Genomic DNA, 22,848 nt, shown 5'->3' with positions numbered 1-22,848 from the left:
CACCAACTAGAACGCATTGGAAATAAAACAAATGTTGAAGCGCGATGATTCCCGCAGCTAGGCTATAACTCCCCGTCGCGAGAATTTCTCCATGACAATCCGCCAATCTAATCCGCCAGTTCCAAAATATAAGGTGTGTTAATGTTTTTTGCGAGTAAATTACATCTAGGTCCACCTAGCGACAACTACAAGCACTGGACCGAGTCGAAGGCGTGCCGCCGTCCTTGCCCCTCCCACATCGAAGTCGGGCAAAACTTGTTGTGGTAGATAGTCAGAAAATCGTCGTGCTAATACACCATACGACCAGTGCAACAGAACAACAACCTTATTCTATCTTCAAGAAGCCGCATCTCCATCATTTTCTTGAGCACGGCACAAACCCTAACAAAACTGAAAGAAACACCTAAAAACGAAGCCCTCTCGCTGGCAAGGATCGGGATCCATCGTGCCTCGATGATCCTACAACCATAGGAGAAGAGACGGACCGGTGGGGGTGCCGGCCGGCAAGAGGTGGAGGAAACCCTAGCTGAGAGCCCACAGGGTACTCAATCGTACCCCTATAAACTGGGTAGCTCCTTTGATCGGAATTTGTAGCTGTACTTTTCAAGTCTTGATTTCTTTCATAATTTTTGGGAATTGGTTTTATATGATGGAGAATATATGCAACAAATTGTTGCTCGTTATACAAAACCATTGCAAAAGCGAAAATGTCATTGCTCATTATACAAAACCATTGCAAGAGCGAGAACAGCATTGCTCATTATACAAAACCACTTCGAGAGCGATCGGTTTTACCCACGACACCTTGGTGCTCATTACTGGGAAACAGATATGTGGGACCCGCCCGTGGGGTCCGAGGCGGCGAAAAAATGGGCACACCGGGCCTATGGATAGACCTTACATGCCGGGCCCACCTTGGCCACGGAACAACGGCTCAACCAGTGCATCGAGCACGTCCGCGCCGCGTCGCCCGCTCCTCCTCCTCCTTCGGACCCCTCTGCTATGAAGTCCAACACCTAGGCCTCCAGCCCCCGCAGCACGCCGCCGCGCCGCCACGCCGTCGTCCACGGCGAGCCGCGGCACCCCGCTTCCTGTTCCCTCGTACGCGTTGATTGCTGGCACCGCCGTCATGTACGCGCGGGCTCTCGGATCGAGGTACTGCATCATGTCACGCCGGCAGGACGGGCACGACGGCGCCGTGTGAAACCACTCGAGGATGCAGCCTCTGTGGAAGGCGTGCGAGCAGCCGGCCAGCCCGGTGACGCGGCGGCCGCCGCCAGCCAGCTCCTCCATGCAGATCGGGCACATCGCCGCGCCACCCTCAGAAGCACGCCGGACGGCAGCATCCGTCGTCGCCTCGGCGGCCTCGCACGACAGCAACAGCGCCTTGGCCTCGTCGTACACGCTCGTCAGGTTCACATGCATCCACACATGGCAGGCGTAGCTCCCGCCGCCCGCCGCGCCGGCCACGATGCTCTCCACGAGACCCGCGGGCACGAACTCGTCCCACTGGCATTCCTCGGTACGGTGTCCGCCGTTGTACAGCATGAGGCGCGGCAGCACCGCCATTAGCATCCGGCGGATGGCGCCGCGGCAGGCGCCCTCGCTCTGGAGCACGGCGGGGCCGCCGTCGACGGGGAGCGTGAGCTCCTTCCCGTCCAGTTCGTCGTAGTGCACAGTCCTCCTCGTCCTTCGTCCCCCTATGACGAGATCCTCGTTGGCGATGAGCACAGAGCACCACCGGAAGCGCACGGTGCACGCCTGGTCGCGCGGCATGGCCTCCAACTCAACCGGTCGCGTCATCTTTGAGTCTATATTTCCATGAAAGGCTGCTCGCGCTGCGGCTGCGATCCTACCGCCATTGTTGCAGCTACCCAAAGTTTGGGATCCAGTGGTGAACTCGTGATGGCTCGACGTCGAACTGGAGGTTAGGTTATATGAAGCCGGCCGATCCGAATAAGAGTTCCTATCGGAGTCCTAGTCCTACTCGAAAAAAGCTGATGAAATCAGAAGAGGTAAGGAGATCCCGTTGTTCCGTGATCGTATATATAACGCCGATCGATTCCACGTATCCAGATTTGCCACCACGCGAATCCGAACAGTCTCCCAAATTCATCGAGAAAACAAACTATGGCCCGTCGCGGCGCCGTCAAGCGGCGGGCGTGGTCTGATCTCCCGGCCGACCTCCTCGCCGCCATCCACCTCAGGTGCCCCCCGCCGTACGACCGCGCGCGCTTCGCGGCCGTCTGCAGGTCATGGCGAGCCGCCGCGTCGTGGCACCCGGCGCGGCCCCCTCTCCCGCTGCTCTTCTCCTGGACCGGCGACCGCAAGCGTGACCGGAATATACGAGCGTACAATCCCGTGGACGGCAGGGCCTTGCGCGTCCTGCTGCCCAAGATCCTGAGGGGCAAGAAGTTCGTCGGGTCCTACGACGGCGGCTGGGTCGCCGCCACGTCAAGGCGCGAGCGCCACTCCCAACTCCTGATCGTCAATCTCTTCTCTAGTGCCCAGGTGGCACTCTCCGACAATCAAAGGAGCATCGTCTGTGCGTGCCCGGATGCCTTCGAGGAGCCAGACAATGCTCGCATCAGTCGGGCGCCGGTTGTAAAAGTCATCTTCTCCGACGACCCTACCTCGAGCGGATGCATCCTCGCCGCCATCACCAAGAGGTGCAAATTAGCGCTTTGCCGGGTTGGCTGTCCCGAAAACATCTGGACGACACGAGGGTGTGGCCTGTACGCGGAGAGGGAGCTCGTGGACATCGCTTTCTGCAACGGCCAACTCTTCGGGCTCACGGTCGGTGGCTGTGATCTGTACAAGTACGTCATCGACCTCAACGAAAATGGCGCTCCGGTGATCACCTCGGCTCACCAAATGCAACGAATCCCCTTTGTACATGTGCCTGGGTGGGACTATTGCCCTAGATACATTTTTGAGCTGTGCGGCAAGCTAGCAGTGGTGTCAGAGGCCAATGCGGCACCCAAAGGCTATAAAGCTTGCTGTTTTAAGGTGTTTGAGCTCGAGGATACACCGGGCAGAAATATATGGGCAGAGGTAACCACATTGGGGGAACATGCCTTGTTCTTGGGGCCACAGTCCTCTAAGTTGGTGCACGCGTCGACGGCGGGCCGGCATGGTAGGTTGGAGGAAAACCGCATCTACTATCATATGCGACAACAGGACAGCCTTGCTAGACACAAGGAGTGCTTGATGAAGTTGGGCCTCGGCAGCTGCAACATCTATCGGGAAAACCAAGGTATGAATCAACGCATGGAGAGGATCACCTCGGAGGGATACCATTACAAAGATGATAATGGTAATGGTTGCATGTGGCTCCTGCCTTCGGAGTTATGTTAACTCATCAACAATGTGTGTGGAGTATTCTATTATTCCTATTTTATTATCAGTTTTGCTAAAGCACATCTAGATGTGCCATAAGTATTGCACATCTAAGTCCTATGTTATTGATCTTACGTCGAGATTTGTGTAGATATTTTATTTTTATTTTTTCTTTTTCTTCTTTGTGCTTGATTCACTCACTTAGATGTGCAATAACTAGGGCACATCTAGATGTGCCCTAGACACACCTATTTATTATTATATGGTTAGCGTACTTGAGAATTTAGTATTTGTATTTGTACAAAGATAAAATTACAGCTCCAATTAAAAATAATTTACAACTGTGCAAATATGGGTTGCACAATTGTACACAAGTATTTACTATTTAGATAAATGGCCGATTCACGAAGATTGCAAATTTCTTTCCACCACAAGCGAGGAGAACCCCATTACACTTTATCATTTAGTATTAATAAAGGGTAGTTGGTACGTTCACTTCGCTTCCGGTCTTAGGTCCCCTCCCACCACAGTAGTTGGTACGTTCGTTTCGCTTCCGGGCTTAGGTCCCCTCCCACCGGTTTTCTCCCCTACCGCAGGTTACTGCATTCCCTCCCATCAAATTTATCCTCACCCTCCCTACATATACAATCCTACAAGCACATTAACTCAATCAAATCACAAAAATCTCAACTAAATAAAAGGACGGGGATATAAGTACCTAATGTTCGGTGTTGGGACCTCTCAGACCGAACGAATCATTCGCTGGGAACGATCGAAGGAATCACACGAAAACATTCAGTGTGGGAGGAAGCCCGGACCGAATGATGTCTCCTGCCCATCTAGAATGGACCCAGGTAGGTCAATACCAAAAAAACTCGAGCACAACCCAGTTTGCCTACTGTTGCATAAAAAAAGCCCAAAAACCAATAAGAAAGAATGAAGAAAATAGAAAAAACCATACAAAAACAGAGAAAAGTCTTACAATATATAGAATTCCAGAGAAAATCTAGAAATTCATATATGTATAAAGAATGCCATGGATTACTTGATAAAAATGATCATTAACTAAATTTGCCACTGTCCCATAGAAAACTAATATTGCCATGTTGCAAAAAAAGAGAGAAATTTGCCATGGTCCTAAAAACACGCATTAATGGCAAAAAATGAATAAGTTTACCATGGTGACAAAAAGTGGGGCAAATTTGCCATGATGCATATGTGATGCTTGACGTGATGGATAGAGATACAACATTAAATGCAAAAAAAGTGCAAAAGTTTGTGATGATGGAAATTTTAGTGTCAAAAAATGATGGAAAAATCACCATGCTACATACTCCCCATTTCCATGATGGTAAAAAAAAGAAATCATAAAACTAAATTGCCATGGATGTAAAGTAAACTTTGTCGTGGCAAAACAAAGGAAATTTGCCATAGTCCGTAAAGTGAATTTGCCATGGGCAAAAAAACTATAATTTCCATGAACGATTGAACTAAAAATGCCATGTATGATAAAGTAAATTTGCCATGCATGTGAAAGTAAATTTTCCATGGCAATGAAGGTAGATTTTGGCATGGCAAAAACATGTAAAAAAGTTGCATGTCAATGAAGGTAAAATTGCCATGGCAAGCAAAAATAAAACTTGCCATGTTCTTAAATTGTAAAATGTTATGAGGATCAAATCACCATGATAAAAATGTATATTAAATTTGCCATGTTACTTAAAAAATAGAATTGCCATGGGTTGTGGAATAAATTTGCAATATAAGTAAGGAAAAAGATAGCCATGTTCCATGTCAACACATTAAGGTTTAAAAGTTGCCATGAGTGTAGACTTTGTTTCATGTACATGGCAAGTGGGAGATTTTTTTTCTATCTAAAGAATATATTGCAATGTCGCACCAGGCATATGGTTTTTTTTCTATCACATGTAAGTACCATTTTAGTAATTTTTGTCATGATAGAAAAAGAGACATGGTTAAAGTTGCCATGGCAATAAAAAGGTAAAATTTTCCATGATACCGAAAATAGACATGGTAAAGTTGCCATGGCACTAAAAAGGTAAAATTTGTCATGATACGAAAAAAAAGAAATTTGCCGTGATATGAAAAAGAGACATGGTTAAAGTTGCCATGGCAATAAAAAGGTAAAATTTGCCATGATACGAAAAAGAGAAATGGTAAAGTTGGCATGGCACTAAAAGGTAAATTTTGCCATGATGCGAATTATTATTATTTTTGCCATGATACGAAAGTGACATGGTTATTGAAACAAAGAAACATGGTAAATTTGACATGGAAATAAAAATGTAAATTTTGCCATGATACGAAGAAAAGAAATTTTCCATGATACGAAAAAGAGACATGGTAATTGAAACAAAGAGACATGGTAAAATTGCCATGGCAATAATAAAGTAAATTTTGCCAGGATACGGAAAAAAGAGAAATTTGCCATGACAAGAAAAAGAGACATGGTAAAGTTGCCATGGCAATAAAAAAACTAATTTTTTGCCATGATAAGAAAAAAAAGGAAATTTGACATGGTAATTGAATTAAACTTGCTGTGGTCCATGAAAATAAGTTTGCCATGTTAGAGAAAATATATGAAAATTATTCTTCAGTAAAATTACAACTTCCCTTGAAGTAGTATTACCATGATACGAGGAATAAAGTTTGCCATGGTCCATGAATTAAAATTACCCATGGTATTAAAAAATGAAACTGCCATGGTGCATGAAGTAAGTTTGCCTACATTACGTGTATGACTATTACAAACAAAAATCTAGAACTTGCCATGGTTTGTAAAGCAGAAATGTGTGCCAAAACTTGCCATGTAAAAATGAATTGGAAGAATGCAATTTTTTGCCATGATGTGTAAAAACGAATCGGAAGAGTGCAAAGTTTTGGCCATGACATAAAAATTGCCATGGCATCACTATACTTCAAATTAATTCACATGGAAAAATTGCTACCATGGGGGGATACAATAGCAAACAATTAATATGGTCATTATCAAAACCTGCAAGTCTAACAAACACACACCATTTTACATTCATTGCAGAAGCCGTATGAACAGAAAAAAGGACATATATTTCTAGCATGAACTCAATTTTTTTTATTTTTTCTAGAATCCATTGTCATGTGGACATAATTTTAGTTACCATTGTATCTCATAGAACCTCAATTCGACAAAATCATTTCTAACAAGTAAAGGTACAGAACAAGGACCGTAGAACAATCAGGTATGTCTCACGAATCACTCTGAAAAAAAATCACGTATGGCAGTAATCTTACCATTTCACATAGCAAAATGGGCTACGGGCAGCCCAGGCAAGGCTGCGTGCGTGATGCAACTTCCGCACGAGGCGTCGGCTCTAGTCAACACGGGGGTTGCGCAGAGGCTTCACGGCGGCGTGGCTCGTGCAGCGTCTGAAGAAGGCAAACATCTGACTGCAGCCTCTGGGGTGGGCTGTGACGGACGGTGACGGGACGCGCCAGACCGGAGCTCCAAGGTGGCGCTCATGGTGGCCAACATACGAGAGAGAGAGAGAGAGAGAAGGTGAGAGAGCTGGAGGAGGAGGAGGGAGCGGAAAGAGGAGGAGAGTGGAACAACACGGGCTGCCTAAATTTGTTGAGAGTTGTTCTTCTTGAAGCAAAAATAGGCTAGTGGTGACCTTTTAAGGAGAAAATAAATAAATTTGGAAAGATTTGCTAACTAGAGAATCCCAAATGAAAAAGAATCTTCGTGCATATGACTTTTGGGGGTCTACTAGAGATGTCCTTACAGCGTGTTTGTTTTCTATCGCTAAACACATTACCTTTTCATCCATGCTTGTTTTACTGGAGCACACACATACGTGCATATGGCTATTAAAATTGGATGTGGGTAGGTTTCAATCGACTTAGACTTACAAGTCCCAGTCGAGTGACTTAACATATAAAAAGAAAAAGGAGATTTTGCATTAATCTTCATGCAAGATCTCATAAAATATAGCATTGACTGAAACATTATTTAGTCTTAGCCGACTGAGATTTAGCAACATCGATTTAAAGTTCATTCATATCATCTGGAGCATCTTGTGGATTCATTGCAAGTTGATCCGAAGATGTACACTTACTTCAACATGTGCCATAGACGGCACATGTCGGGAACATGGTGCGTCATGTCGCGCCGGCACGACGGGCACGACGCCGCCCTGTGGACCATTTGAGGATGCATCCTCTGTGGAACGCGTGCGAGCAGCCGGGCAAAGCCACGACGCCGGCACAGCCGGCCGCCATCTCCTCCATGCAGATCGCGCACTGAGCCGCGCCAGCGCAACCGCCGAGAGTGCCAGAACCAGCCCGTGCCCCGGCGGCCGCGTCCTCGCACGACAGCAGCAGCGCCTTCGGCTCGCTGTACACGCTGGTCACGTGCACGCGCATCCAGACGTCGCACACGTAGCTCCGACGCCGGCGAGCACCCCCGCCGGCCACAACTAGACCATCTTCACGCGCCACGCGGGCGACGATACGGGCGACAAGCCCAGGGGGCACGAGCCGGTCCCAGAGCTCGACGTCGGCGGCACGGTAGCCGTAGTACCCCGCGAGCTGCGGCAGGTCCGTCAGCATCCGGCGGACGGCGGCGCGGCAGGCGGGCTCGCTCCGGAGGACGGCGGGGTCGTGGACGGTGAACCGGCGCGCGGCCGCCTTCTCCTGGCGCCTCGCGTTGGCGGCCTTGCGGTGGCCCTGCCGCAGGGTGGTCCCGCCCACGAGGTGCGTCTTGGTGGACAGGCGCACGGAGCACCGGATGCGCACGACGAGGCACGGGCGCGGCTCGCCGTGTACTGCGCGCGACGGCGTCGCCCTGGCCGTGGCGTGCATCTTGAACCGCGTCATCCTCGAGTGAACTTGCACCGTGGAAGGTGACTCGCGCTGCGATCCCATCGCCATTGTTGGAGCAATGGGGTTTGGGAGGTTTTGGCTGGACGTCGAGGTTGGCACTTGGCAGCATATGAAGCCGGCAGTTCGGTTCGAACTCGGACTCGCGTCCGCGCGCACTGTTCACCAGGCATACCTTGATCGTGACTTCGCGCTCAACGACAACAAAGCACGCTAGATAAACCGGCACGTGCTAGTGGGCCGGCACATTGACCACTTTTTATTCTTTTTTTAGGGCAGACCGGTTTGTATTCAATTCGGTATAGCGTGCTACTACTACAAGTGACTGGACCGACCTTTTTAGAGCTTTAAAAAAACTGGCTAGGAAAACCGGCTAGTGTGCAAACTTTCAAAAATGTGCCAGATTTGAAGAAAATGTTTCTGAAATTTAAAACATGTTGAATATATTTTAAAAATGGTTTAGAATTGTAAAATGTCAATAATTTTTATAAAACAAATGTTCATAAATTTGGAAAACAAATTTCCCCTAATTTCAAAATATTCATGAATTTGGAAAAAATAGCAAACTAAATACGTTCTTGTATTTGGAATTTAAAAAATCACATTTTTGAAAAATGTGTAGTCATTTATAGAAAGTGCTAACAGATAAAAATTATAAAATGGTAAAAAAGAAAAAGTAAAATAAAAAATAACCTGAATATGAGAAAAATAAAAATAAAAACAGAAAAAAGGACAGAAAACCGATCAAACCAGCCGAGAAAAAAGAAAAGAAAAAGCATGCACTTGGCCGGCTCATATAACGTCTCGGTGTATGCCTTTTATTGACTGCCAACGCGCTACATACGGAATAGGATTTAAGGAGGGCTCATATTTAGCACATGATGCGCTGGTGAACTAGCCAGCGCGCACCCCCTCCCTTCCAGTACGCCCTATTGAGCCAGCTCAAGAGCAGGGCAGCAAGCCCCCTGTTTTTCTGTTTTGTTTTTTTTGCCTCGTAATTTTATTCCAAAAGCAACCAAATTTAAATAAAATTACAAAAAAATTCTGGAAATAAAAAAACTTTGGATTAAAAAAAGTTCATGATTTTGGAAAAATGTTCCCGTATAGAAAGAATGTTTATGAATTTGAACAATTTTTTTTGAATTAAGAAAATCTTCATGAATTTTTTAAACATGTTCACAAAATTCAAATATGATCGTGAATTACAAAAATAGTTCAATGATTCAAAAAAAAAGATCGTTGTTTCAAAAAAATTAAGCATTTAAAAATATATACATCGATCTCAAAAAAATTTATTGATTTAAAAAATATTCGCCGATTCATTAAATCTTAATGGATTCAAAATATGTTGTCTGATTGAAAAGAAAGTTCACAATTTTAAAAAGTTTCATAAGTTTAAAAAAATTCACACTTTAAAAAATGTTCACAAAATTTCATTTTTTCCGAAGATGTTTGCCAATTTCAAAAATGTTTTCGGTTTTAGAAACAATTAAAAGGAAAAAATGAAATATAAAGAAAGAAAAATTAGAAGGAAAAAAAATAAACCGGTTCTTTGAAAGCCGAGTGGGAGAAAACCAGACTGGGCCAGCCCATGCTGTGGACGTGGGTATGCGACTATGCGTTAGGTCGCTAGACAACGACCTACACGCTGAATAGGAATGGCGGATTTGCGTGCCTAATCACTGACGTTGATGCTAATTTTTCTCACCTTTGGTGTTGGTCGAGCGCACCGAACTAGTTAAATGGGCCCGCCGCATTTTGGCACATAGACTGCAATGTAGCGACCACTAGACTTAGGACTGGTTGTCTCCTAAAAGCTGGTATTTTTTGTGTCTCAGTTTACTGATTGTTTAGAAAAGATCCCTAAACTCCAAACGAGGAAGGGATGAGCCTCGACATCTCAACGAGAAGTGGTTCAATGACGCGGAGTTTACACTTTGATGAAGTCGTAAGTACCCCCCCCCCTCCCAAGGTAGTGATACTAGTCACATCGGCACCCTTCGGCACGAAGGCATCCGTGACGATGTCACGCTTGGCAAGCGCACTCAGCGACATTGACATAAAATGGGTGCATTGACTCTGCCCTCCTCCTTCTCCCTTCCTATAGGAGGATGTCAAGGTCAGCGTCGATGATGTAGAGAGAGAGAGAGAGAGGTGAGGTGGACGATGATGTGGCGAGGTCAACAATCAAAATCAAACCACATCGGTGCAAAAACCATCCAAAGCAACCCAAGAGGCGAAAGATATCTAGTTTCATAATTGAGAAAATAAGTTTTTCACTTAACGAATCATTTCTAACTACTGATAAGGTTGAGGGATAAAAAATATACTTTTTTTCGAAAAGTATTGAGTGTTTTTTTAGAACCAAGTGGTATGATTTTTCTTTGGGAAGAAATTCCTTATCTATTCATAATCAATCATGATAATACAAAAAAAATCAGGGTGAAAAATGACAACCATGTCCATGGATCACCTAGCTACGACTAAAATCACTGGAGCAAGCCCTGTTGGAAATATGCCCTAGAGGCAATAATAAATTAGTTATTATTATATTATATTTCATTGTTCATGATAGTCGTTTATTATCCATGCTAGAATTGTATTGATAGGAAACTCAGATACATGTATGGATACATAGACAACACCATGTCCCTAGTAAGCCTCTAGTTGACTAGCTCGTTGATCAATAGATGGTTACAGTTTCCTGACCATGGACATTGGATGTCGCTGATAATGGGATCACATCATTAGGAGAATGATGTGATGGACAAGACCCAATCCTAAGCCTAACACAAGATCGTGTAGTTCGTATGCTAAAGCTTTTCTAATGTCAAGTATCATTTCCTTAGACCATGAGATTGTGCAACTCCCGGATACCGTAGGAGTGCTTTGGGTGTGCCAAACGTCACAATGTAAATGGGTGGCTATAAAGGTTCACTACAGGTATCTCCTAAAGTGTCTATTGGGTTGGTGCGAATCGAGACTGGGATTTTTCACTCCGTGTAAACGGAGAGGTATCTCTGGGCCCACTCGGTAGGACATCATCATAATGTGCGCAATGTGACCAAGGAGTTGATCACGGGATGATGTGTTACGGAACGAGTACAGAGACTTGCCGGTAACGAGATTGAACAAGGTATCGGATACCGACGATCGAATCTCGGGCAAGTACAATACCGCTGGACAAAGGGAATTGTATACGGGATTGATTGAATCCTTGACATCGTGGTTCATCCGATGAGATCATCGTGGAGCATGTGGGAGCCAACATGGGTATCCAGATCCCGCTGTTGGTTATTGACCGGAGAGATGTCTCGGCCATGTCTGCATGGTTCCCGAACCCGTAGGGTCTACACACTTAAGGTTCGGTGACGCTAAAGTTGTTATGGGAAATAGTATGTGGTTACCGAAGGTTGTTCGGAGTCCTGGATGAGATCCCGGACATGACGAGGAGCTCCGGAATGGTCCGGAGGTGAAGATCGGTATATTGGACGAAGGGTATTGGAGTCCGGAATTGTTCCGGGGGTATCAGGTGATGACCAGCGTGTCCGAAAGGGGTTTCAGAGGCCCCAGCAAGCGTTGGGGGGCCTTATGGGCCAAGGGGAGAGGGCACATCAGCCCACTAAGGGGCTGAGCGCCCCTCCCACCCCATCTCATGTAACCAGGAGAGGTGGGGGCGCCACCCCTAGGGCAGCCGCCCCTCCCGGCTTGGGGGGCAAGTTTCCTAGGGGGTGGGGGCGCCCAAACCCATCTAGGGTTTCCCGTGTGGCCGCCGCCCCTCCCCTAGGGAACCCTAGGGCGCCTCCCCCTCCTCCCTTCCCCCTATATATAGTGAGGTTGAGAGAGGGCAGCCGCACCCTTCCCCTGGCGCAGCCCTCTTCCTCCTCCAACACCTCATCCTCCTCCGTAGTGCTTGGCGAAGCCCTGCCGGAGAACCACGAGCTCCATCACCATCACGCCGTCGTGCTGTCGGAGTTTTCCCTCAACTTCTCCTCTCACCTTGCTGGATCAAGAAGGAGGAGACGTCTCCCAACCGTACGTGTGTTGAACGCGGAGGTGCCGCCCGTTCGGCACTAGGATCATCGGTGATTTGGATCACGACGAGTACGACTCCATCAACCCCGTTCACTTGAGCGCTTCCGCTTAGCGATCTACAAGGGTATGTAGATGCACTCTCCTTCCCTCGTTGCTAGATTACTCCATATATTGATCTTGGTGATGCGTAGAAAATTTTGAATTTCTGCTACGTTCCCCAACAGTGGCATCATGAGCTAGGTCTATGCGTAGTTTCTATACACGAGTAGAACACAAAGCAGTTGTGGGCGTCGATATTGCCAATTTACTTGCCATTACTAGTCTTATCTTGATTCGGCGGCATCGTGGGATGAAGCGGCCCGGATCGACCTTACACGTACGCTTACGTGAGACTGGTTCCACCGACTGACATGCACTAGTTGCATAAGGTGGCTAGCGGGTGTCTGTCTCTCCCACTTTAGTCGGATCGGATTCGATGAAAAGGGTCCTTATGAAGGGTAAATAGAAATTGGCATATCACGTTGTGGTTTTCGCGTAGGTAAGAAACGTTCTTGCTAGAAACCTATAGCAGCCACGTAAAAACTTGCAACAACAATTAGAGGACGTCTAACTTGTTTTTGCAGCATATGCCTTGTGATGTGATATGGCCAAAAGGATGTGACGAATGATATATGTGATGTATGAGATTGATCATGTTCTTGGAATAGGAATCACGACTTGCATGTCGATGAGTATGACAACCGGCAGGAGCCATAGGAGTTGTCTTAATTTATTTATGACCTGCGTGTTAACATAAACGTCATGTAATTACTTTACTTTATTACTAAAGCGTTAGCCATAGTAGTAGAAGTAATAGATGACGAGAAAACTTCAAGAAGACACGATGATGGAGATCATGGTGTCATGCCGGTGACAACGATGATCATGGAGCCCCGAAGATGGAGATCAAAAGGAGCAAAATGATATTGGCCATATCATGTCACCATTTGATTGCATGTGATGTTTATCATGTTTTACATCTTATTTGTTTAGAACGACGGTAGCTTAAATAAGATGATCCCTAGTAATAATTTCAAGAAAAGTGTTCCCCCTAACTGTGCACCGTTGCGAAGGTTCGTTGTTTCGAAACACCACATGATGATCGGGTGTGATAGATTCTAACGTTCGAATACAACGGGTGTAAGCCAGATTTACACACGCAATACACTTAGGTTGACTTGACGAGCCTAGCATGTACAGGCATGGCCTCGGAACACGGAAGACCGAAAGGTCGAGCCTGAGTCATATAGAAGATACGATCAACATGAAGATGTTCACCGATGTTGACTAGTCCGTCTCATGTGATGATCGGACACGGCCTAGTTGACTCGGATCATGTTTCACTTAGATGACTAGAGGGATGTCTATCTGAGTGGGAGTTCATTAAATAATTTGATTAGATGAACTCAATTATCATGAACATAGTCTAAATTGTCTTCGCAGATATGTTGTAGATAAATAGCTCGCGTTGTAGCTCCCTGTTTCAATACGTTCCTACAGAAAGATTAAGTTGAAAGATATTGTAAGCAATGATGCGGACTAGGTCCATAGTCCGAGGAGTGTCCTCACTACTACACAGAAGGCTTACGTCTTTGATGCACCGCTTGATGTGCAAACTCCTACAACGTTGTCTGTGGATGTTGTGAACACCTGACAGACACATCCTGATGACTACTTGATAGTTTAGTGCACCATACTTTACGGCTTAGAATCGGGATTGCAATGATGTTTTGAACGCCATAAGACATATAAGATGTTCCAAGAGCTGAAATTGGGATTTCAGGCTCATGCCCGTGTTGAGAGGTGTGAGACCTCTGACAAGTTTTTTAGCCAACAAGATGGAGGAGAATAGCTCAACTAGTGAGCATGTGCTCAGAATGTCTGGGTGCTACAATCACTTAAATCAAGTGGGAGTTAAACTTCCAGATAAGATAATGATTGATAGAATTCTCTAGCCACTATCACTAAGCTACTAGATCTTCGTGATGAACTATGACATGCAAGGGATGGAGTTGATCCCAAAGCTGTTCGCGGTGCTTAAGACCGCAAAAAGTAGAAATCAAGAAGGAGCATCAAGTGTTGATGGTTTAACAAGACCACTGGTTTCAAGAAGGGCAAGGGCTAGAAGGGAAACTTCATGGATGGCAAACCAGTTGCCGCTCCAGTGAAGGAACCCAAGGTTGAACCCAAACCCGAGACTAAGTGCTTCTATTGTAAGGGGAACGATCACTGGTAGCGGAATTACCCCAAATGCATGGTAGATAAGAAGGCTGGAAACTTCAACAAAGTATATACGTGTTATTAATGTGTACCTCACTAGTACTCCTGGTAGCACCTGGGTATTGGATACCGGTTCAGTTACTATTATTGGTAACTTGAAGCAAAAGCTACGGACTAAACGGAGACTGGCTAAGGGTGAGGTGACGATGTGTGGTGGAAGTGTTTCCAAAGTTGATGAGATCACCATCGCACGCTCCATCTGCCTTCGGGATTAGTATTGAACCTAGATAAATGTTATCGGGTGTCTACGTTGAGAATGAATATGATTAGATCATGTTCATTGCAATACGGTTATTCATTTAAATTAGAGAGTAATGGTTATTCTGTTTACATGAATAATACCTTTCATGGTCATGCACCCTATGTGAATGGTTCATTGAATCTCGGTCGTGGTAATACACATGTTCATGCCAAAAGATGTAGAGTTAATAATGATAGTACCACTTTCTTGTGGCACTGCCGCTTAGGTCATATTGGCATAAGATGCATGAAGAAACTCCATATCGATGGATGTTTGGAGTCACTTGATTTTGAATCACTTGACACATGCGAGCCATGCCTCATGTGCAGGATGACTAAGACCCCGTTTTCAGGTACAATGAAACGGGCAAGTGACTTGTTGGAAATCATACATGCTGATGCGTGTGATCCAATGAGAATTGAAGCGTGCGGTGGATATCGCTATTTTCTCATCTTCACTGACGATTTGGGTAGATATAGGTATATCTACTTAATGAAGCACAAGTCTGAAACGTTTGAAAAGTTCAAGCGATTTCAGAGTGAAGTTAGGAATCATCATAACAATAAGATCATGTTCCTACGATCTGATCAAAAGGGGATTTTCTGAGTTATGAGTTTGGCAATCACTTAAGACATTGTGGAATTGTTTCACAGTTGAAGCCACCTGGAACACCACAAGGTAATGGTGTGTCCGGACGTCGTAATCGAACACTATGAGATATGGTGCGATCTATGATGTCTCTTATCAATCTACCGTTTTCATTTTGAGGTTATGCGTTAGAGACAGCTGCATTCACTTTAGATAGGACACCATCTAAGTCCGTTGAGACGAAGTCGTATGAACATTGGTTTGGCAAGAAACCAAAGTTGTCGTTTCTTAATGTTTGGGGCTGCGATGCTTAAGGCTTCAGCCGGAGAAGCTCGAACCCAAAGCGGACAAACACATCTTCATAGAATACCCAAAGGTGACAGTTGGGTACACCTTCTATCTCAGATCCGAGGGCAAATTGTTTGTCGCTAAGAACGGGTCCTTTCTCGAGAAGGAGTTTCTCTCGAAAGAATTGAGTGGGAGGAAGATAGAACTTGATGAGGTTGTCGAACCTTTATTTCAACCAGAAAGTGATGCAACACAGAAAGATGTTTTCTGTGGCGCCTACATCTGTTGAATAGGAAGTTAATGATAGTGATCATGAAGCTTCGGATCAAGTTGCTATCGAACCTCGTAGGTCGACAAGGATATGTACTACTCCTGAGTGGTACGGTAATCCTATCTTAGATATCATGTTGTTAGACAACAATGAACCTACGAGCTATGGAGAAGCGATGGTGGGCCCGTATTCCGACAAATGGTTAGAATCCATGAAATCCGAGATAGGATCCATATATCAGAACAAAGTATGGACTTTGGTGGACTTGCCCGATGATCGGCAAGCCATTGAGATAAATGGATCTTTAAGAAGAAGACGGACGTGGGCGGTAATGTTACCGTCTATGAAGCTCGACTTGTGGCAAAGAGTCTTTTCACAAGTTCAAGAAGTTGACTACGATGAGAATTTCTCACCCGTAGCGATGCTTAAGTCCATCGGAATCATGTTAGCATTAGCTGTATTTTTCGATTATGAAATCTTACATATGGATGTCAAAACAAGTTTTCTTACCAGTTTTTGTAAGAAAAGTTGTATGTGATACAATAAAAGGTTTTGACGATCCTAAGGATGCTAAAAGGTATTCTGGCTCCAGCAATCCTTCTATGGACTAGAGCAAGCATCTCGAAATCGGAATATATGTTTTGATGGAGTGATCAAAGCTTTTAGGTTTATACAATGTTTGCTAGAAACTTGTATTTACAAGAAAGTGAGTGAGAGCACTACAACATTTGTGATAAGTATATGTGGATGACATATTGCTGATTCGAAATAATGTAGAATTTCTGGAAAGCATAAACGGTTGTTTGAAGAGTGTTTTTCAAAGGAAGACCTGGATAAAGCTGCTTACAAATTGGGCATCAAGATCTATAGAGATAGATCAAGACGCCTGATGATACTTTCAAAGAACGCACACCTTGACATGTTTTTGAAGGAGTTCAAAATAGATCAGTCAAAGAAGGGGTTCTTACCTGAGTTGTAAGGTGTGAAGTTGAGTAAGACTCAAAGCTTGAACACGGCAGAAGAAAGAGGAAGGACGAAGGTCGTCCCCATGCTTTTGTCATAGACTCTATACGGTATGCCATGCTAAGTACCGCCGTCATCGCCTCTCCCTCACCAGAATTGAGCAAACCTTGTTGTAATAGATAGTCCAGAAGTCGTTGTGCTAAGACCCCATAGACCAACACACCAGAGCAGTAACCATCATCAATGAAGAGAGTCGTAGATTGAAAGGATACGCATTTTAACATGCAGACGAAGACTAGATCCAAACAGATCCATCAAAGATCGACACCAATCAAATGACGTGAGATATGATGGAGAAACAACGCCACACGTCATCCAACAATTCTGGACGCACCATTGGGACGGAGAGGAAATGTGAGATATTCTTCCTACTTAGAGACATCCTTGCAACCACATAGCCTCAGCGAAGATGCCAAACCTAATAAGAACAAGAGTGGGGTCCCTCCGTCGGAGGACGGAGGTCCTCTGCACCTCCACAGCCTAAAGGTCATCGGAGGAGGAGGAAACCTAATCACCTACGAGTCTCTTCTTAGGGGGGGGGGGTGAATTTCTGAGAGTGAAACATGATCACATGACCAAAAACATGAAACTATCTCAGGAATAACAATGTTTACACATCTTTCTTCTCGTATTGCAAATATTTAACCTCAGTTTGAGTCAATCTATACCTACTAATAAAGTAACGTGCGTTTCTCCGATTTTTTGATCGGTTCACTGTTGAAAAAGGTTATTTTCTATCCTGGGTGGAACTTAATTTTTATGCGTCCCTCTGCTTTTTTTTTGAGCATCAGTACAGACACAAGCGCTCATATACACGCGCATACACTCACCCCTATGAACGCACACACGCACACCCTACCCCTATGAGCACCTCCGAGAGACTGAGCCGGCATATCATCTTGAGATTTACGAAGTCACCGTAGGCGCCTCGTCGTCGACGGGAACGTCTCCTCCCACTGAAAGCGCATCGCCGGAAATTCTGAAATAAATCCAGAAATAATGCGAGCACCAGGATTTGAACCCTGGTGGGTTGGGGATACCACTGTCCACCTAACCAACTCAACCACAGGTTGATTCGCATGCGTCCCTCTGCTAGAAAAGAATAAACGGTTTGTCTAGAATTTTGTATGTGGGCCTTGCGCATTGTGGCCTAGTGAAGCCAGCCCGCATTATTTCTTGCCCACACAACAGGGAAAACCCAACTTGTCGCCTGCTGGGGCAAATAGTCGGAGCTTGGCACAGGGGCGCGGAGGACTAGACCGGCCCGTTTTTGTTGTTTTATGTGTTGTGTTTCTATTTTTTTCTGTTCGTTTCTTCTTTTTTTTCCTGTTTTTTTCTACTCCAAGTCTATTATTGTTTTTCGGTTTTCCATAAATATAAATTTTCAAAAAAATGTTCAGAATTTCAATATTTATTCAATTTTTTTGAAAAATGTCCAGAATTCCAAAATATTGTTTCTGTTTTGAAAAATGACAGGAACTTTAAATTTTGTTATAGATTCCAAATTTGTTCAAAATTCAGCAAATGCTTCCATTTTTTAAAAAATATATGAGTTTTATGAAATTGGTTGAGATTCCCCAAAAAATGCATTTTAAAAAGTGTACAAAATTTGAAGAATATTCTTGTTTTAGGGAAATTTTCACCAAATCAAAAATAAATTTTGCGTTTACAAAAACACATCTTCTAAAATTGATCTGAATGTTCAAAACATGTTCTCCTTTCCAAAAAATGTTCAAAAATTTAAAATATGTTCTGTTTTTAATAAAAGGTTCATTTTTTCCAAAAATGTTTGTGAATTTCAAAAAATGTTTGTGTTTTTCTGAAAGTGTACGAATTTTCAAAAAAAGCTATTCACATTACTAAAAACTGTTTGGAATCTCGAAAATTGTTCATGTTTCCAAGAATAGTTGGTAATTCATAACAATTATTATTTTTTGAAAATTTTGAAAAAAAACAAAAAAGAAGAACAAAAGGTGTTTCAAATATGAGTACGTTCTTAAACATTCGAGCTGGCCTTTGGTTTTAGCAAGGCGTGTTTGTTCGAGTGGCTAGCAGCACCTAGTTGGGTCTTTAAGGTCATGAGTTCGATCCTTCAACGCGTCATTCTTCTTGGATTTTTACTCGCGACTTACAAATACAAGTCGTTTCGGTGCCTGCTAGTGTGCTGGCCCAAACGCAAACCGTTGTGCGTCCCAAGTGCTATTTGACGCAACTAGTGTCAAATACTAGCTCCCACTCCGTTGGCACACACACAAAAAAAATTGCTCTGTCGCCCAGGCTGTATTCGGCCTGAGTCGCACTCCGCTGCTATTCCTGCTCCACATCCAGACCATCGATCCTCGCCGAGTGAGGCAAAATGTTTTGCGGCCATAAGGAATCGAATTTGCGATGTCCCGTCTAGTTCCTCAGGCGGATGCCAACTGAGCTTAGTCGGTCTTGTTACGTGTTACGTAAAAATGGCTGGTCCACCTATTAAATATATGTGTTGATTTTGTTCCGTCCGGTCCGCATGTAGTTTCCGGATTTTTTTTTCCGTTTATCCCCCGGGTGGGCGGAATGGGCCTACCACACATTTCTTTTTTTTTATCAGACTAACGAGCAGCAAAAAATTTACACCGCGAGGGGATTGAACCATGGACCTTCCCTATTATGATGATAAACAAAACCACTATCTTGCAATTATGATACCAATAGCCTCACCTTGGGACCTTATATTAAAATGCCACCAATTTTTATATCACCAGCTTGTCTGAAAATAAGGTGGTTGTCTGGAATAAATGAGTTGTCTCGAGAATTATGTGCAAAATTAGGGACCCATATTTATTGTCTGTGGTAACTTGCACATGCCAATGAAATAGAATATCCTGGTTTGGCTTAAAAAACTGTGGGCAGGTGAACGCTAAAATAAAGAGAATTGACCTTGATAAAAAAAAAGAAACATTCATGTTTGGTTATGCGCAACGATTAGTAGTCCATCCGATTATGCCGTCAGAGTGGTCGAAGCAAGATTGTTGCGCAGCCACCAGATGAGGAGCCAACCGCAACCCCAAGACGAAGCAGACCCAAAGGAAAAAAAGCATGAGTTGAGTGGTCGTTGTCACGCCGATCAAGCCCACCACTATCAAGATCTTGTGGGCCAAACATGTCCGTGAGAAGATCACAACTCCTCGCTCTGTCGCCTACCGCAACCAAGACCGTGTTTTATGGAAACACCGATTATCTCTTCTGACCTTTGCAATGCATAGGCATATGTGCTAATAGTCTTTTATAACAATGAAAATGCACACATAGTTCGGTCCGCATGATGGAACAAAATGTCTCAAGCGTTCGTCCAAGATGGAACAAAGATGCCTTTTTGTCGTCTTCTTTGAACTCGAAACGAAGATGCTTATTTTAGTACTAGCATATAAAGAACAGTAGCTACTCGAACAGTTTAATCGAGTAGCAAGTATAGCAACCAAGTAGCAAGCGAAGCCTATGCCGCTATGGTGCGGCCGCCGTCGACGTAGATGACCTGCCCGGTGACGTAGGACGCGGCCGGCATGCACAGGAACGTGACGAGCGACGCAACCTCCTCCGGCTCGCCCATGCGGCCCAGCGCGACGCGCTCGTTCTCCTTCTTCCCCATCGCCAGCAACGCCTCCATGTCAACCTCGATGCCGCTGCTCTGGAGGATGTCGCTCCGGATGCCCCCCGGCGCGACGCAGTTCACGCGGATGCCGTCGCTCGCCCACTCGACGGCGAGGTTGCGGCTGAGCTGGTTCATGGCCGCCTTGGTCGCCGAGTACACCGACAGCACCGGGTACGCGATGGCCGAGGCGACGGAGGAGATGTTCACCATGCTGCCGCCCCCGGCGGCGACGAGGAGCGGGTGCGCGAGTTGCGCGAGGTGGAAGCAGGACTCGAGGTTGGTGGCCATGAGCCGGGCGTAGTCCTCCGCCGTGCTCTGCGTGGCCGGCATGAAGAAGGTCTGCCCGGCGTTGTTGACGAGGATGTCCAGCTTGCCGCCCAGCTCGGCGCGGGCCGTGGCCATGAGCGCCTCCCGGTCGCCGCGCACGGACACGTCGCAGGCGGAGGCCGTGACGCGCCCGCTCAGGCGCCCCGCGTCGGCGTCGGCGGCCCACCCGCGCAGCCGCTCCTGCACGTCGGCGTCGCTCCGGGCGCATGTGTGCACCCGGACGCCGAACCCCGCGAGCTCCTCCACGATCGCGCGCCTGCGCCATGCATGGTACGCAAGTGAGCGTGTCAGCGTGTGCGATCAGTCACAAAACTAGCGGCATGAAAGAAAGATGCATGCAGGGGCAGGGCGTACCCGATTCCTTTGGTTCCGCCGGTGACGAGGGCCGTCTTGCCGGCGAGGCTCCACCGCTCCTCTCTGCTTGCTGCTGCTGCTGCCATCGCCGGTCGATCGGTGTGTTCTTGGAACTAGCTAGTGAACGATGTGGCAGGTTGGCCTTGGCCCTTGCTACTTAAATCTTCTTTGGAAGCTCTGCTGCCCACTATGACGACTTGGTAGCAGCTGGCAGGAGTGCAGAACCGCAGATGCTTCCTCGGCGATTCCTTGTTTTCGACGATGCGCACGGAGCATTACTCGCGCAGGCGGTGGCCGGACGGCCGGCTCATGTCACGCATCATGTCACGTTACCATGTTTTCGGCCCTGGATTTCGACTCCTCGTCCGCAGTAGCAAGTCCAGTGGGTGGGCTTCATAGGGCTCTAGCCTACCCTTCAAAAAATGATTTTTTTTTCTAATACTACTCTTAAAGAACACGACAATGGTGTTCACCCTCCGTCAGCCCTTGTGTTCAAGGATCTCTGAGCTAACTGGGTCATGCGCAATGGAAGGGGTCCGGGGGAAGGCCGTAGCCAGCACGGTGGCCGCAGAGGTGGCCGTGCTGGGGAGCGCTCAAGTGGCCGTTCTGAGGAGGGAAGAGATATCATGACAGAGAGACAGGTGCACGGATCAGCCCAGGATTATGACCCAAGCAAGGCGGCTAGCGACGCAGAGATGGAGGACTGGAGCAGGAAGAGGAACGCGGGAGCCGAGCTAGGAGCCAAACACCCCATGTCTCGTCAGAATCCAGAAACGGCACCTGCAGATGCTAACTCACTTGCGATTGTGCCTGCGGGTATAACTGCAGTCAGCCCCCCACCGCACAGGGACTTGAAGAGAACCAAGAAGGCGGGAGAAGACTCAGAATTGTCAGCATCAACTGTGAAGAATTTGGCGGGCTCCTTCGAGGAGCACCGCCGGGTCCAATGAGTGTTTTATGCTGGAACTGTCGGGGCGTGGGTAAAGCCGCGACAGTTCGAGAGGTTCGCGAGTTTGCGAACAAATTTACCCCTACCCTCTTATGTATCGTCGAAACTCAGATAGAAGGCTCGAGGGTAGAATTGCTAGCTGGTACATTTGGTTATGACAATAGTTTTGCAATTGACAGTCGTGGTAGAAGCGGAGGAATTGGTATTTTTTGGAACAATGAAATAAAAGTTGAGATTCTTGGTTATTCGGATTACCATATAGATTGCTCTATTGAGGAGGATGGGCTCGATCCTTGGAGAGCCACGGTAGTGTATGGCGAAGCACAAACCCACCTACGCTATAAAACATGGGACACCTTGAAAAACATTAGCTCTTCATGCAACCTCCCTTGGCTTTGCCTTGGTGATTTCAATGAAGTTTTGCGTCCCGAGGAGCATGAGGGAGCGGGACAACGGAGCAATGCACAGATACAGAGTTTTCGGGAGGCAGTAGATGTGTGCATGTTGCTGGACATCGGCTATAATGGCCGTTTTTGGACTTTTGAAAAGAAGGTGAGGGGAGGATCCTACACTAGGGTCCAACTGGATCGTGCGCTGGTCAGTGG

The 22,848-nt window shown here is 46.0% G+C and overlaps 1 protein-coding gene across 1 annotated transcript; it reads right to left on the bottom strand.

Moving 5' to 3' along the window:
* Window positions 1-20,320: 20,320 nt before the first annotated feature.
* On the bottom strand, window positions 20,321-21,578 carry LOC125549066 (noroxomaritidine/norcraugsodine reductase-like). Its single transcript, XM_048712558.1, has 2 exons — window positions 21,295-21,578; window positions 20,321-21,196 (listed from the first exon to the last, which is right to left on the bottom strand). The coding sequence occupies exons 1-2, from the start codon at window positions 21,378-21,380 to the stop codon at window positions 20,458-20,460; spliced, it is 825 nt and encodes a 274-aa protein (XP_048568515.1). The 5' UTR covers window positions 21,381-21,578; the 3' UTR covers window positions 20,321-20,457.
* Window positions 21,579-22,848: the final 1,270 nt, after the last annotated feature.

The sequence above is a fragment of the Triticum urartu genome, chromosome 3 (genome assembly GCF_003073215.2).
Source record: "Triticum urartu cultivar G1812 chromosome 3, Tu2.1, whole genome shotgun sequence".
Taxonomy (NCBI): Eukaryota; Viridiplantae; Streptophyta; class Magnoliopsida; order Poales; family Poaceae; genus Triticum; species Triticum urartu.
This window is presented reverse-complemented; position numbering and strand designations above follow the sequence as displayed.